General features: G+C 47.5%; 1 protein-coding gene across 6 annotated transcripts in view; it reads right to left on the reverse strand.

The window, feature by feature from the left end:
• The window catches only part of LOC134412979 (scaffold attachment factor B1-like), a 40,282-nt gene that overhangs the window by 11,482 nt on the left and 11,873 nt on the right, over nucleotides 1-16,927 (reverse strand). For all 6 annotated transcript variants that reach the window (XR_010026446.1, XR_010026447.1, XM_063146993.1 and 3 more), the window contains 7 exons: nucleotides 16,760-16,806; nucleotides 15,455-15,555; nucleotides 12,626-12,775; nucleotides 12,109-12,212; nucleotides 9,975-10,123; nucleotides 8,025-8,116; nucleotides 6,634-6,770 (listed from right to left, as the gene is read on the reverse strand). Coding sequence is in view for 4 of the 6 variants with exons in the window: in XM_063146993.1 (XP_063003063.1) it covers nucleotides 6,634-6,770; nucleotides 8,025-8,116; nucleotides 9,975-10,123; nucleotides 12,109-12,212; nucleotides 12,626-12,775; nucleotides 15,455-15,555; nucleotides 16,760-16,806 (780 nt within the window). In the remaining 2 variants the exon portion in view is untranslated. The remainder of the gene's footprint in view (nucleotides 1-6,633; nucleotides 6,771-8,024; nucleotides 8,117-9,974; nucleotides 10,124-12,108; nucleotides 12,213-12,625; nucleotides 12,776-15,454; nucleotides 15,556-16,759; nucleotides 16,807-16,927) is intronic.

The raw sequence follows: 16,927 nt of genomic DNA on the forward strand, positions 1-16,927 counted from the left end.
TGGCAAAGCGTAGCGACTGTTCAGGAGCTGCGACTGGTGCAAAATGTGGCAGCCAGATCAATAACAAGAAATAGGAACTCCTGTTCCCAAGCCACTCACACGGGTTTCCGAGCCCAATTCAAAAGGCTGCTTTGAAGCTGGGAAGTCTTATACGGCTTGGGACCGCGATGCCTGACAGAACAGCACTCCCAACCCGAATCTGCCCGGCCGCTACAATCAACATCTGAGGCCTTCCTCCGAAGGCCTCCTTCAAAAGAGGCTCAGAAGGCGGCACCAAGGGAGAGGGCCTTCACAGCGGTGGCCCCTCCGACTGTGGAATGAGGTCCCCATTGTAGCCCGTTCGTCAACGACACTGTCATAGAATCATAGAATAGCCAAGTTGGAAGGGGCCTACAAGGCCATCTAGTCCAACCCCCTGCTCAATGCAGGAATCCACCCTAAAGCATCCCTGACAGAGGCTTGTCCAGCTGCCTCTTGAAGGCAGTTGGACAAGCGCTCCTTCATCAGGAGCGCTTTAGACTGAATCATAGAAGCATAGAATAGCAGAGTGGGAAGGGGCCTACAAGGCCATCGAGTCCAACCCCCTTCTCAGTGCAGGAATCCACCCTAAAGCATCCCTGACAGAGGCTTGTCCAGCTGCCTCTTGAAGGCCTCTAGTGTGGGAGAGTCCACAACCTCCCTAGGTAACTGGTTCCATTGTCGTACTGCTCTAACAGTCAGGAAGTTTTTCCTGATCATAGAATCATAGAATAGCAGAGTTGGAAGGGGCCTACAAGGCCATCGAGTCCAACCCCCTGCTCAAGGCAGGAATCCACCCTAAAGCATCCCTGACAGAGGGTTGTCCAGCTGCCTCTTGAAGGCCTCTAGTGTGGGAGAGCCCACAACCTCCCTAGGTAACTGATTCCATTGTCGCACTGCTCTAACAGTCAGGAAGTTTTTCCTGATGTCCAGCTGGAATCTGGCTTCCTTTAACTTGAGCCCGTTATTCCGTCTCCTGCACTCTGGCAGGATCGAGAAGAGATCCTGGCCCTCCTCTGTGTGACAACCTTTTAAGTATTTGAAGAGTGCTCTCATGTCTGATCATCATCTTTTTGATGCCAGGTGAAGACTGACCTCTACTGACCTCTGTACGCCGCCCTGAGATCTTATTGATATAGGGAGGGATATAAATGTTTTAAATAAATAAATACTTCCAGGCATTTAATGGCAAGCGATGGGACAGTTATGTCAGCTTCTTTAACAGGTGTAGTATTTTACTAGAATTGTTTTTAGCTCTTTAAAGTGTTATAAATTTTGTATGTTGGAATTTTATGCTGTGATTTATTATCTTGTATCTGAGGTCTGCGAAGTGTTGTGAACCACCCAGAGACCTTCAGTTTTTGGACAGTATAGAAATGCAATAAAATAATAGCAATAATACTATTGTGCTATATATAAAAAGATACCGTACCCCTAGTAATCCAAATTCTGCAAACGATGAAATCTGCACTATCATTTATCTTATTTATTATACCCCTTTTCTTTCTTTTTTTACTATTTTGCCTTTCAGCTTTTTTATTGTGCATTCATCATTCAAGTGAAAGATCATTAAGACACAATAAATCTGGAAAATAATAATATTCAAGAGCAGAAACAACAGTTCAATAAAAAATAGCAGTATGGAAAAAGAGATTAAAAAAACCCCAAGCAACACATATCATGATATAACCAAACAACAATAATTATTTAGATCCATATTGTTCTCAGCTTATCAAAAGTTAAGAAATAGTATCAATGCTATTTCCAAAGTTTGCTGTGTGTGTGGTGGTCGGGATTTAGCTGAATGATTCATTATTCCAGAACTTGAACATATTCGCCAGACATAAGAAATGGGCCACTTAGAAGCATTTTTTGAAACAGCCCACAGATTTAAATTAAAGGGGAATATGAAGTCATCTTTGAGATCCCACCAGGATGTTTATGGGACTAAAGAAATATCAAACTCAGCCATTAACTTCATCACATAGAGTGCAATCCTATTCATGCCTACTCAAAAGTAATCCCCACTGAGTTCAATGGGACTTACTCCCAGGTAAGCATGTATTGTGTCCAGTTCTGGGCACCACACTTCAAGAAGGACGTAGACAAGCTGGGGCGTGTTCAGAGGAGGGCAACGAGGATGATCAGGGGTCTGGAAACAAAGCCCTAGGAGGAGAGGCTGAAAGAACTGGGCACGTTTAGCCTGGAGAAGAGTAGACTGAAGGTTGTCACACAGAGGAGGGCCAGGATCTCTTCTTGATCATCTCAGAGTGCAGGACATGGAATCATGGGCTCAAGGTACAGGAAGCCAGATTCTGGCTGGACATCAGGAAAAACATCCTGACGGTTAGAGCAGTACGACAATGGAACCAGATACCTAGGAAGGTGACTAGCTGTCCCACACTAGAGGCATTCAAGAGGCTGCTGGACAGCCACCTGTCAGGGATGCTTTAGGGTGGATTCCTGCACTGAGCAGGGGGGTTGGACTTGATGGCCTTAGAGGCTCCTTCCAACTCTACTATTCTGTGATTCTATGTATAGCAGCCTTCCCTACCTGGGTGCCCTCCAGATGTTTTGGACTACAACTCCCATCAGCCCAGGCCATCATGAACATCACTGTTGGAAGGCTGGCGAATGGGATTCCAGTCCTCAACTACTTATTATTATTATTATTATTATTATTATTTATATAGCACCATCAATGTACATGGTGCTGTACAGAGTAAAACAGTAAATAGCAAGACCCTGCCGCATAGGCTTACAATCTAATAAAATCATAGTAAAACAATAAGGAGGGGAAGAGAAGGCAAACAGGCACAGGGTAGGGTAAGCAGGCACAGGGTAGGGTAAAACTAACAGTATAAAGTCTGCACAACATCAAGTTTTAAAAGCTTTAGGAAAAAGAAAAGTTTTTAGTTGAGCTTTAAAAGCTGCGATTGAACTTGTAGTTTTCAAATGTTCTGGAAGAGCGTTCCAGGCGTAAGGGGCAGCAGAAGAATTCTATTCTATTCAATTCAATTCTCACTTGAATTCTATACCCCCACACCCTCAATCCGGCAGTTCCCAACGCCTTCGAAGGAGGGTTTTAGGTGAACCTTGAGGTCTGTCTGGAATCCAACAGGCAAGATCCCCTGAGAGATCAACATGCCCGCCTGCAACTGAGCTTCCTGTGTAACGTGAAGACCATGTGAACCTCTGCCCCCAAGCTACCATTTTGCAACTGTCTCCACACCCACCCATTACGCCCCTTGGCTTTGGCCAGCGGACCTTGGAGGTGAAATTCTTCTCCTTCCACGTAAATAAAAGCAAGCGTTTCGTTTGCATGTCCTCGATGGGACTTGTAAACCGTACATCTGATTGTTATGAAACGCCTAGGATTTACTCTCCCTTTATCTGGGATGGTTTTTCGGTACGGTCAAAATTCCGACCACTGTCTTGAACCAAAACAGCGGGAAGATCAACATTTGAGATATGCTGCTTCAATACCATTTGATCGATTTCAACCAAACTTCCCAGTGTGATTCAGAACTGCAGCGGGCGGATTTTAACCACACTGCATTCATTTTTCAAAAAAAAAAAAAACATTAAAAAAGGCCCAAATATTGAAAACAAAACATGTTAAAGTATATATATTGAACAAGCACAGCTTGAAGGCAGGGAAGATTAGCAGCCCAAATTATAGGCCTGCCCCCTCCCCTGTGCTGTGGGGCAGCTCCATCAAAGGGGGATGGAGTGGAGATACTTTTCTCAGGGGTCTAGAGGGGTGGACCATGGGAGGCGAGTGGGAATGCTGAACAGTCTTGGCCCACACCCTGCGGTAACTGATTGCATAGCACAAAATGCCACCCAGAATGCGGAGTGTGGGTTGCTACACAACAGAAAGAGGAACCTTTGGCAGGTGAGCCGGCGTGGAGCGAAAGATAGAAAGATGGAGACCTTCAAAGAAACCAAGAGCAAAAAACCACGCTCCTTCACACCCTAGAAACCCCAGCCCAGAGCTTGCAAGGTTTGACTGAGAAAAATAAACGGAGCAGGCGGGGAAGGGAAGCGCTAGAGACAAATGCAGAGGGAAATATACGGGTAGCGACGAGGGTGCGGAAAGAGAAGGAGACTTTATAGAGAACGCAATAATTACTTGTCAGAAAAGACAAAAAGGTACACTCTGTACAGCACCATGTACATCGATGGTGCTATATAAATAAATAAATAAATAATAATAATAATAATTTCATCAGCAGAACAACGGAAGAAAGAGCTTCACAAAACAATCTAAGCGCAACGCGCTCTTATATAACGAGGGGCCCCTTGAAAACGAGTACTTGGAACAATGGGGTTGGTGGAGGGGGGAGCCATGCTGGAGACTCCACTCTTGACTCCGAACGGTCCCCATTAAAACCGAGGCAAGAGCAGGGATGCCACGGCGAGCGACAACTGCATCACAGATAATGTCAACAGAGCACAAAGTCATCGTAGGATAATGATCTCCGGGCTGCTGCGCGAATGCAGGGATATTTCAAATGCTGAAGGGGTGGGGGGGGGGGGAGAGAAGCTCGGTGCCGTATCCTGCCGGAGCTCACCCTGTGCATGACAATGAGGGGCGAAGAAATGAGACGGCTTTTAGGAAGCGCTCGTCCCGCCCTGATAGGCTAGGGCAAGGCGGCTCTTTGGCTCCTTCCTGACTAGTTGTAGACTTGACTAAATAGGCTGAAGTTTTCTGCCCTACCCTGGCTTGGGGCCCTCCCGACGTGTTGGACTGCAGCTCCCATCATCCCGAGCCAGCTGGCTCGGGATGATGGGAGTTGCAGTCCGACACGTCGGGAGGGCCCCAGGTTGGGGGAAGGCCCCGCTAACGGATACTTCAGTGTACCATTTGCAAGGGGTTTCGAGCGACACCTGCTTTTCACACTCCTTCAAGAGGAAGTGAAGACTATCAATCTTCACAGGCCCACAGGCCAGCTGGGTGGCCTCGAAACAGTTTATCACCCCCACCCCGGGGGCCCTTCCAAATTTTAAAATCACTCCGGTAAAATATTTGCCCACAGCTTTCCATCACAGGGAGGGAGGGGGAGGATTTTTCGAGATGTAAGAGGTAGAAGTAGCCCATTCTCAGACGTGATGCCTCCCTTTATTTATTTATTACATTTATATCCCACTTTTTTTTCCTCCGAGGAACCCAAGGCGGCGTACATAATTCTCCTCCTCTCCATGTTATCCTCACAACAACAACCCTGTGAGGCAGGTTGGGCTGAGAGTCTGTGACAGGCCCAAAGTCACCCAGTGGGTTTCCATGGCCGAGTGGGGACTAGAACCCGGATCTCCCGACTCCCAGTCCAACACCTTAGCCACTATACCACACTGGCTTTCATTGTAGCCACATGGCACCTGAGGGGCTACTCTCAGGATTGGGCCCCGTGTCGCCACGCCAACAGTCCACGGCCCTGTGGATACAAGCGTGTCTCCTGAACCGAGTCCCGAGTCCCCTCCGAAGAAACGCAGCCAACCACCAGAGGAGAGACTCTGCTGTCGCTTTAATCTCCGCTCCCCTTCATAACGTGGGAGGTACGCCGGGGCAGGCGCAAGGTGGTTCGGGATCCACTGATAGCTCTTTGGGCGATTTGTAATAGATCGGCAAGGATTTTCCACTGGCGCTTTTTTAAAAAACAAGAGCCACAACGAAATCCGAAAGCAGAGTTAGTCTTTGTGAACCGCCCAGAAAGCTTATTGTAATTATAAAATAAAATAATAATAATAACAACAACAACAAAACCAATACAGAAATCCCCACTCTGTTCATTGGGGCTGACTCCCAGGTAAGCGTGTACAGCATGGTTGGCTGGGGGATGCTGGGAGTTGTTGTCCAACTCCCCCAGCCAGCATAGTTGTGTGGAAGTTGTAGTACCTGAAATAGAATCATAGAATCGCAGAGTTGGAAGGGGCCTACAAGGCCATCGAGTCCAACCCCCTGCTCAATGCAGGAATCCACCCTAAAGCATCCCTGACAGATGGTTGTCCAGCTGCCTCTTGAAGGCCTCTAGTGTGGGAGAGCCCACAACCTCCCTAGGTCACTGGTTCCATTGTCGTACTGCTCTAACAGTCAGGATGTTTTTCCTGATGTCCAGCCAGAATCTGGCTTCCTGAAACTTGAGCCTGTTATTCCATGTCCTGCCATCTGGGAGGATCAAGAAGAGATCCTGGCCCTCCTCTGTGTGACAACCTTCCAAGTATTTGAGGAGTGCTATCATGTCTCCCCTCAATCTGCTCTTCTCATAGAATCATAGAATAGCAAAGTTGGAAGGGGCCTACAAGGCCATCGAGTCCAACCCCCTGCTCAATGCAGGAATCCACCCTAAAGCATCCCCGACAGATGCTTGTCCAGCTGCCTCTTGAAGGCCTCTAGTGTGGGAGAGCCCACCACCTCCCTGGGTAATACCACCTTTAGTATTAATACTAGGCAGGAGCACTGACCATGAACCACCAATGTGTGGGGATTGAAGGCTGCCCGCTGCCCACAGGCCCATTTCCATTTTTTTTATGCCTGCTATTGTGGGGAGAACAGAATTCTATTGGAGGAGTGTGTGTGTGTTTGTGTGTGTGTGCGCGTGCGCTTCAACCCACCTTCGTCTCTCTGTCTCTCGGATTTCTCGCTCTCGTTGCCTCTGCCGCTCCCGCTCCCGCTGCTCTTTGATTTTATCGAAAGAGAGAATATCTTGTTTCTCTTTGCTCTCTGACTTGCGGTCAGGGCTCTTTGTGCTCTGCAGTTAAGGCAAGGGGAGGAAAAACGGCGTTATGGATTGGAAATTATGAGACACATCTAGAATCCTGCACCTATCTTCTAGCTGTGAGGATGAGCACAGGAATTAGGCCCCCGCCTGTCCTAGAGGTGATGGAGCAACCCATCCACACACTCTTAAGCAAGGGACAAACGCCACAACCTCAAGGGGCATTTGAGGACCTAAGACCAGCCCTACTGGGTGAGGTCAACAGTCCATCTAGCCCTGGGGTTGAAAACAGGGAGGCTCCAATCATTCATAAAACCTTAGAATTGGGGAGTGGAGAACCTGCGTCTCTCCAAATGTTGCTGGACTCCATCTCCCATCTGTCCCAGTCAGCATGGGCAGGGATTATGAGTGTTGTAGTCCAGCAACTGTGCAGGGGGGGCAGGATACTCTCTATATATATATATAAAAAACACTTAGGTATGTTTCCGTAAAGGCTTCAGCTGATACAGGTTGCTAAGCAACAGTAACAACGTGTAACAGCTGATACAAGTTGCTAAGCCCCTCGCCCGACTCCTCTGGGCTTTCCAAGGTAATCCTATCCCCCTTTCTGCCTCTTCGCTCCCCCTCCCCATGAAGGGGGCAGAGCCACAATCTGGAGCATGAGCGAGGCACGGCCGGGGCCCTTGGTGGCCGGGTGGGAGGCCGCTCGCCTGCTGCAAGCCGAGGCCCTGGCCTAAGCTCATGCAAGCTGGGCGGGTGGCCCAAGGCTGACAGGAACCCTGGGGAGAGGGTCCGGATCATGAGTGAGACATGGCCGGGGCCCTTGGTGGCCGGGTGGGAGGCCCAAGGCTGACAGGAACCCCGGGGAGAGGGGGACACCTGCTCCCCCTGACCTCCCTGCCCCCCAGGTCTACCAGACAGTGCTGTATCGGCGGCCTCCAAGCAGCCCCGCCCTCGCGATATTTAATTAATAAACTTTAAGATATGCTACAATGGCGTATGTTACGCCACGTACAGCTAGTAATGCATAAATCCTTAAACGTTAATCTCTGGATGCAGCCCGCCGAAAGGCACACCAGCCTGAGCTGGCTGTTAACGCATCCACTTTTCTCCTGTGACCCCGTGCCAATACACAAAGGTCGCAGAGTCATGCGACTTCGGGGCTCAAGCAGGGAAGAGCGTGCATCCTGATGCGCTGGAGCCACAACAACGCTGCGTGTGCCCCCCCCCCCCCCCGCTTTTCGTCCCGCCGTGTTCCAGAGACCGAAAGTAAAAAGGAAGACTTACTCGCTCTTTTGATGTAGAGGTGGTTTTCACGCTAATGACAGGCTCGCCTTTGGACTTATCCATGACTACCGTCCGCTCGGTTCCTTGGCTGGCTGTGTCGGCACAAAACAGTAGCTTATTAGGTCCTCCGGTTCTCGAGAACCTCAGAAATCAGGCAGATGTCTCTCTTAAAACACTAACGGCCAATTCATTTTTTTCAACTTCCTTTAAATATTTGATACAGGGAACAACACGGATGCAGCACCAGCAATTTCAGCAATGCTAATGCAGTGCTGTGACAAATTTTAAGATCCGGAACAGGGGACTGACGTTGCCTTTCTCAATCTTATACTTGACATAGTCTGGAGACAAAATTATGGTTCTTATCAGGGGAAAAGGCATGTTGAGAGGATTCCTATGACACATCCAATCATTGAGCACACCGCTTCTCAAAGCTCCAACCGCACCAGCACACTTTTAAAATTGGGAGCATAATTTAATGCCACACCTGAGAAGCTGGCTTTCGTAAATGAGATTTACCCGCCCTCAGATGCCCCTCCGTGACATGTTTCTGCATGCATCACTGTTCTGCATGTGCTTCTTGACTGGACGGAAGCAAATCTAGAGCCATGACTCATTTGGAGACTCAGCAAGTAGCATCTCCTGAGGGTATTACATTTGCAAGGCTGCCCAGGAACAAATATCCTCTGAGCGGCTTACACGTAAAAAAGAAAATGTTAAAAATAGAAAATAAAATAATTCAAACAACAAAAACGCAGCCTTAAAAAGGCTTTCCTTCCAATAGAAACAGCAGATGAAACAGTTAAGAACTCAGATCAAAATCTGTAGTAGAACGACGAAAGGCCTGTGTGAATAAAAAGGTCTTCAGCTGTAGCCAAAAATATTTATTTATTTATTTATTTAAGGATTTTTATGCCGCCAAGGCATAGAAATTGCTAAATTCCCCCCAGTGCCTAAATGGCTGCTGTAAAGGCTCCATTTATGCAACAGGGGAAATGCGCAATGTCTGGAGCCTCCTTTATTCACCACAACAGAGGCTCCGGACATTGCGCATTTCCTTCGATGCATAAACGGTGGCCATAAAGGCCCCATTTACACACCCATTTATGCAAGACTAAAGGCATGAATGCTTTGTTCATTCATTTACTCTTGTGTAAATGGGGACTTTACAGCCGCCATTTACACAACGGGAGAATCAGCCTCAGCTTACCAGAAGGCCAGCGAAAATGGGTGCTTCCTCAGAACCCAAAAAAGGCTCTCACGGCGGCTTACAAAAGTATTTCTTGACAGTCCCTGCCCACAGGCTTACAATCTTAAAGACATGACATAAAAGGAAAGGGGATTGGGAGGGAGGAGGAGGAGGGGGAAAAGGAAAGCAAATTCAGGCACTACAATCTTAGTTGCAAAGTTCAGCAGTTACAATTGACAGCAGGAGGGAGGGGGCTCTCAGCTGGAGCTGGACCCAGGCACGGTATCATCAAGATAACACACCCCGATCTTACTGGATACAGAGACATGACAAGCCAATTGGAAGGTGGCACGGCCAGAGACGTGTATCATGCAGGGACGCAGTGGGCAACCTCCTCTAGCAGCCTTTGAGTTCCCAGCAGCTCTTCAGTTGTTTAAGGGCAGAACAAAGCACTCTCCTGCTGCACACAGTCATTTGGGGAACTACTGCTGTCGCATGCGTCCTGACGACTGCTTCCATTCAGTTGCCAGGAGTGACATTATTATCCCGTCCTTCCTCTACCAAAAGCCTCGAATTGGTTAGCGAGAGCTCTCCGCCGACACAGGGGTGAGAAACCACCTACACTGTTTCCAGAGGCACGAGATTATTTGGAAAGTCTCTGTTTTACATTAAGGTGTAACCCTCCCACACTTGCCCTCTCATCAAGCTCACAGCAGGGCCTTACTAAAAATAAAAAAACACCTAACAGCAGCTCGACTTACCAGATTTAACAGACCGTGAACGGCCAGAGGTTCCCGTCTTGTGCTCCTCCGTTTCTTTCCCTTCTTTTCCTTCTGCGCCATCTTTCTCTTCCGACTTCTTGGGATCATCCTTTTTGTCAGCCTTTTCTTCCTTTTTAAGGCTGTGAGACCTTTAAGGGGGACAAGATGAGTTGCCTCCCAAAAAGGCCAGATACACACACACACACGCACACACACACCACTTTACTCAAAGCTACTGAAATCTCAAGGCACAGATAAAATGAGTCACAACATTAACAAGGGCAAGTAAACAACTTCTAAAAGTCTTTTTAAAAAAAACAACTGTTCAATTTGAATTTTTCCAATGCTTGCTTTTACTGTTTTTATTTATTTATTGCATTTATATCCCACCTTTTTTCCTCCAAGGAACCCAAAGGCTGCATACACATAATCCTCCTACTCTCCATTTTACCCTCACAACAACCCTGTAAGTAGGCTGGGCTGAGAGTCTGTGACTGGCCCGAAGCCACCCAGTGAGCTTCCATGGCTGAGTGGGGACTAGAACCCGGATCTCCCGACTCTCAGTCCAACACTCTAGCCACTACACCACATCACAATATATCCCTTCTTTTTTCATTTCATGTGTCAACAGAGACGGAAACTGATATTAAAGGGGAGCATAGAAGTGTCTTAAATAACTAAACTTGATGCTAAATATACAGAAGCCATTTGAGGGATTCCAGTGCAATGAGATTCTCATTCCTTACAGCAGGGATGGACAACCTGCAGCCCTCAGCCTAATTTTATGCCGGGGAAGCAGAAGTGGAGAAAGAGGGTGGAAGGGAAAATAAAAAGAGAGAAACGGGTCCTCAGGATGCAAAAGGATTTGTTTGTATGAAGCTGGATACAAATAAACCCTTTTGCATCCTGAGGACCGATTCCTCTCTTCTTTTGATTTAACTTGAACGCTTTCCTCCTTTGAGTTCCGGGAGGGGAAATAAACAGGAGAAAATGCCAAAAGAGGCAGAGCAATGAAGGGTGGAGGAGAAACCCTCTGCAAGAGGTCTACTCAGACTCTGACAAGGAGGGGTAAAACTGGGTGGGGGTGCAATGCAATGGAGCTCCCTTCCATTCTGCAAGCGATCAGTTCAGATGCCCGGCAGAAGCAATCTGTCCTTCCTCACGAAGCCTCTTGGGCACAGGAAAAAGAGAAAGAATAACATTGGGGCCTGCTCCTGCTGGACTCTTCCCCCCCCCCCCCCACAGGGCAAACTGCCATCTTGGCCCTGTGGGGAAGAAGAAGGACCAAGGGGACAGGAGCAGGCAGAAGAAACATCGGGGCCTGCTCCTGCTGGACTCTTCCCCCCCCCCCACAGGGCAAACTGCCATCTTGGCCCTGTGGGGAAGAAGAAGGACCAAGGGGACAGGAGCAGGCAGAAGAAACATCGGGGCCTGCTCCTGCTGGACTCTTCCCCCCCCCCCCCCCACAGGGCAAACTGCCATCTTGGCCCTGTGGGGAAGAAGAAGGACCGAGGGGACAGGAGCAGGCAGAAGTAACATCGGGGCCTGCTCCTGCTGGACTCTCCCCCCCCCCCCCCACAGGGCAAACTGCCATCTTGGCCCTGTGGGGAAGAAGAAGGACCGAGGGGACAGGAGCAGGCAGAAGAAACATCGGGGCCTGCTCCTGCTGGACTCTTCCCCCCCCCCACAGGGCAAACTGCCATCTTGGCCCTGTGGGGAAGAAGAAGGACCGAGGGGACAGGAGCAGGCAGAAGAAACATCGGGGCCTGCTCCTGCTGGACTCTTCCCCCCCCCCCCCACAGGGCAAACTGCCATCTTGGCCCTGTGGGGAAGAAGAAGGACCGAGGGGACAGGAGCAGGCAGAAGAAACATCGGGGCCTGCTCCTGCTGGACTCTCTCTCTCTCTCTCTCTCTTTCTTTCTCTCTCTCTCCTCCCTCCCTCCCACCTTGACTCCTTTTCCTTGTGTGTCATGTCTTTGTTAGACTGTAAGCCTGAGGGCAGGGACTGTCTTTTTTGCTAAGTGTAAGCCGCTCCGAGAGCCTTTTTTGGCTGAGGAGCGGGGTATAAGTATGATAAATAAATAAATAAATAATAAATAAAGAATAGAGATTGTTGCAACCAACACTGCTTTACCTTTCTGATCTAGAGTCTGCCGAATGGCGCCTGTCCTTCTCTTTCTTCACTTCGTTTTCTTTTTTGTCGGAGGTAGCCTTTTTCCCAGCAGGTTCATTTTTGGCCTGAAATTACACAGAGGGGACGGATTAAGGCTGGCGGGCCTGCGACAGCAGGAACAAGTAACGAACAGATTTTTTCGTGGACTGAACAACCTGCAAATACGGAGCAAGTGACTGGAAAGCATGCTTGAATCCTCCTCCACAAAACTTGCGCACAACTTTGCAGCCCGAAGCGGTACGGTCCAGGGAACCAGTGAGCATGATTCTGCTGACTGAAAAGGGAACCTCTGGCCCACCAAATGTTGCCTGTACTACAACTCCTATCATCCCTGACATGGGCCATGCTGGCTGGGGCTGATGGGAATCAGAGTCAAACAATATCTGGAGGGCCACAGGTTTGCCACCCCAGCCTTAGGCCAACATCAGTCATGGATTCCAGTGTCTCCTCTCACATTACACGGGGAAGGGAAACTTACTTTTTCCACGGAGATCATTTTCCCGTGCAGCTCCGTTCTGTGCAGGTGGCTGATGCATTTGGTGGCTTCCTCAGATGAAGACATGGTGACAAAGCCATAGCAGCGGGCGCCGGGGCTGCGGGCATTCGTCACCACTTTTGCACCCACCACCTTAGGGGGTAGGAAGTGGGGAGAGAAAAAGAGAGGAGACAGTAAGACGGGAAATTCCGGCAAATGCAGAACTTTAGAATTTGAAAGTAATTACTATCAAAGGTCAAAGGAGTATAAATTGGTACACGCATATAAAATTATTATTATTATTATTATTATTCCCAGTCATCAGCAACTAAACCATGATTCCAAACATCTCACATAGCCAAGAATTTTTTTGCTGAACTAATATTGGAGGCACTAATTAAGCAAGTATTGCACAAATCAGGGTGTAGTTCTGACTAAAGGCAAATATATTACACGGCTGAGGCCCGCCTGGACATGGTTATCTCTTCGACGCCAGGTCAAGACTTTTCTCTTCTCTTCCCCCAGGCATTTAGCAATATGGAATTAGGAGGTATACAAATGTAATAATTAATAATAATAATCAGTGAGATCAAGTCAAAACTTTTTAGCAAGAAGTTTCATTATAGTTAAGTTAAATATCCTCAATAGTCCTCCCACTAGAGCTAAATTATTTTCTTCTTAGGCTTCAAAAGAGGCATTGTAGCAAAATGCTACAAAATTCTTCTCTCGAAAGCTTTTCAATCATAGCGTGGTCATAGTAGTCTATATTTTACTTTTTAACGCCCCCTACCCTGGTTCGTTTTTCCCCTCCCTCCCCTGTCTGTTAAAGTGATTTTAGATTGTAAGCCATATGGCAGATTGTCTTGTTTTGTTCTGTACAGCGCCATGAAAATTGATGGTGCTTTATAAATAATTATTATTAATAATAAGAATGTCATTATTTATTATTATTTATTACATTTGTATACCGCCCCATAGCCAAAGCTCTCTGGGCAGTTTACGTATGATAAAAGCACTTAAAAACAATATACAAAAATTTAAAACCACAAAACATGCCATTTTAAACCACAAAAACATACCAAAACAAACCCAGGCTCATTACATATTGCTAAATGCGTGGGGAAAAAGTCTTGACCTGGAGCTGAAAAGGTAACAATGTCGGCGCCAGGCGCACCTCATCAAGGAAATTATTCCACAATTGAGTTTACAATCAATGTAATATTTGCCACAAGAATTGAAGCAGCCTAGTAAATGGAAGATAGCAGAGAGTCCATGGACTGCCAACTGGCTAAAAGACATTTTGCTTATAGTGAAACCGACACATCTGGTGAGTTGACAAAAGGCATTAATAAAATAAGGAGCTGTTAGATTAACTGGAGCCTGTCTGAGGTCTGCTGAAATCCATATTTTAATCAAAAACTATCTTTGATAATACTAGAACTTCTGAAAATATATGGCGTCATGGAGGAAGGTGAATAAGTACATAATTGTAGTATAGGACTACATAAATTATCTGTTTTGGAGAACCTTTTAAGAAACACACCCTTCCCACTCAAAGTCTGCTCCAGGAGGCTGGGAAACTCTCCAGAGCAAATCTTGGGAGGGGGGGGGGGGGGTTGAGGAAAGCTGCAGGGGGTTGGGGAGGGGAAGGAGGAGAGGAGGTCCCATTGTGCTAGCAGACTTCCACTAGCATAAAGTCAGATTTAAGCCATGCAAAGAAGAAAGAGCACCAGAAACGGAATCGTGGGTGAAGAAGCCAAAACGAGGTTGGGTCTCTTCCAACAGAAACTTAACAGCTTGCAGTGACTAACATCACTTTCTCTACTGAGGGAGAACTCCTCATGCTCAGGAGCCTGCTGCTTGTTTCTGTATGAGTTACTGACTAGGTGTGTCTCTTCGTTGGAAGGAGGCACGGCCAGAGGAGTGGAGAGTAAAGCAACCTCCTATGTGAGTGGGTGCTAGGGGCTCACGAGACCCTTTAATTTTCACCCTACACCGACGTATTTATTTATTTATTTATTTATTTAAGGATTTTTATGCCGCCATTCAGCCAAAAAAGGCTCTCACGGCGGCTTACAAAAGTATTTCTTGACAGTAGGAACTCATGTACTACTAGAGCGACTAGACAATGCAGCCAGCTAAGTCTTGAGAGAAACGAGAGAAAGGAACTGCTTTTGCAGCAGACGTTCCCAGCTAGAGGCACGTTGCTCCTACAAAACCAGTTGCTGCTCCCAGAACTTGAGGACGCAAGTTTTGTTCATTCAGCCAACGATTGATTGCCTTTGAGTAACACTGGTTAAATCCAAAAAAAGAGGATGGGATGGGGGGAAAAGGATGATGAAGGACGCCCAGCCTGAAATGTTTAGCCTGGAGAAGAGAAGATTGAGGGGAGACATGATAGCACTCTTCAAATACTTAAAAGGTTGTCACACAGAGGAGGGCCAGGATCTCTTCTCGATCCTCCCAGAGTGCAGGACACGGAATAACGGGCTCAAGTTAAAGGAAGCCAGATTTCAGCTGGACATCAGGAAAAACTTCCTGACTGTTAGAGCAGTGCGACGGTGGAATCAGTTACCTAGGGAGGTTGTGGGCTCTCCCACACTAGAGGCCTTCAAGAGGCAGCTGTACAAGCATCTGTCGGGGATGCTTTAGGGTGGATTCCTGCATTGAGCAGGGGGTTGGACTCGATGGCCTTGTAGGCCCCTTCCAACTCTGCTATTCTATGATTCTATGATTCTATGATTCTATGAAATGCATAAAAATGGGCAATCTGAACTAAGATGGACAAAATGCAATCCTTTCAGCCAACAGCTTTATTTTTTACATCTGTACCTTTCCATACTTGCTAAACAGATTCTTCAGATCCGTAGCTCTGGTTGAAGAGGAAAGACCGCTAACCCACAGATTTTTGCCAGAGCTACTACTGGAGCGACCTGAGTCAGGGGTGGAAAGGAGAGAAGAGGTTAAAAAAAATCTACACCTGAAAAGGAAACGGCGGGGAGTGGGGGGGTGGGGAGAAAAAGCAAACAGCCCTGAAAAGTTATGTTTGGTTATGGCCTGCTTGAAAGCCAGGCCTTGGTCTAATTTCAGATCGCAAACAGGATCGGAAGCAATGTTTAACGTTCAGAAAACAAGGACAGATGAATGTTTTTGCACATGTAATGCTGCCAAGGTAATTTTCAAAACCGACAAAGCGTTCAATGCATTTTTATCCATGGCGAACAAAAATTTTAAGAATCACTGGTTTAGGGAGAAAGTGTGATGTTGCGATTTCCAGAGGGGCAGCTGGCTTTGTCTATCGCGGGGGAAAAACAAGGGGACTTGAGGCAAATTAAAAACTAGCAAATTTATGCTGGCATAAGCGTTTGCGCATCTGACGAAGTGTCCAGAAAAGCTTATGCCAAAATAAAATTGTTTGTCTTTCAGGTGCTTCAAGACTCTTTGTTGCTTTTGTGGTGTAGTAGTTACAGTTTGGAACTAGAGTTCAAATCCCCACTTGTGACCGTGGGGCAGTCACACATCCTGAGAGAGAAAATCAAGGTCATCCAGCAAGTTCCATAGCCAAGTGGAGATTTGAAATCTCGTTACCCCCAATCTTTAGCATCAAACTCTATTACACCATCCCCCACAAAACCCAAAAGTCTTGTGGCCCTTTCTTCTGGTATCGAAAGCCGCTGAGAGGTCCAGGAGAACCAATGGGGTCGCACTCCCCCCGTCTCTCTCCCGGCAGAGGTCATCCCACAGGGCGACCAAGGCAGTTTCCGTTCCAAAACCAGGCCTGAAACCCAATTGAAATGGATCTAGATAATCCGTTTCATTCAAGAGTGCCTGGAGTTGTCCTGCAACCACCCGCTCAAGCACCTTGCCCAGGTGCATCCACACTGGGGTGACAACGGCTCACACCTGCAGGCAGCTATGCTGCATATTGGGTGCTTATTGGGTGACCTTTGGCAAGTCATCAGCTCCAGCCAACGTAGCCAAGGTTGGAATAAACAGCACAGGGCACAGAAGCACAAGGATTGGGTGTCTTGCTTTGTGAGACAAAACATCATTAATTTCCCAGGGCGTTCGCTGAAATCAGGAGATAAGTTAAAGCTGCCATGACCGGGACAAGAATTCTTACGGCTAAAAGCTTACCTTTCTCCTCCTTTGGAGCGCTCTTTGCCTCTGTATCCCCATTAGAGCTAAAGACAGAAAAAGAAAAGAGAAAAAGGAAGAACGTTACTTGAATCAGAAACAGGCCACACGGGAAAAGAGCAGGGCAGGGCAAGGCTGCATGTGCTATGATCAGATACCTACCAGAAA

Source organism: Elgaria multicarinata, chromosome 23 (genome assembly GCF_023053635.1).
Source record: "Elgaria multicarinata webbii isolate HBS135686 ecotype San Diego chromosome 23, rElgMul1.1.pri, whole genome shotgun sequence".
In the NCBI taxonomy this organism is placed as follows: domain Eukaryota; kingdom Metazoa; phylum Chordata; class Lepidosauria; order Squamata; family Anguidae; genus Elgaria; species Elgaria multicarinata.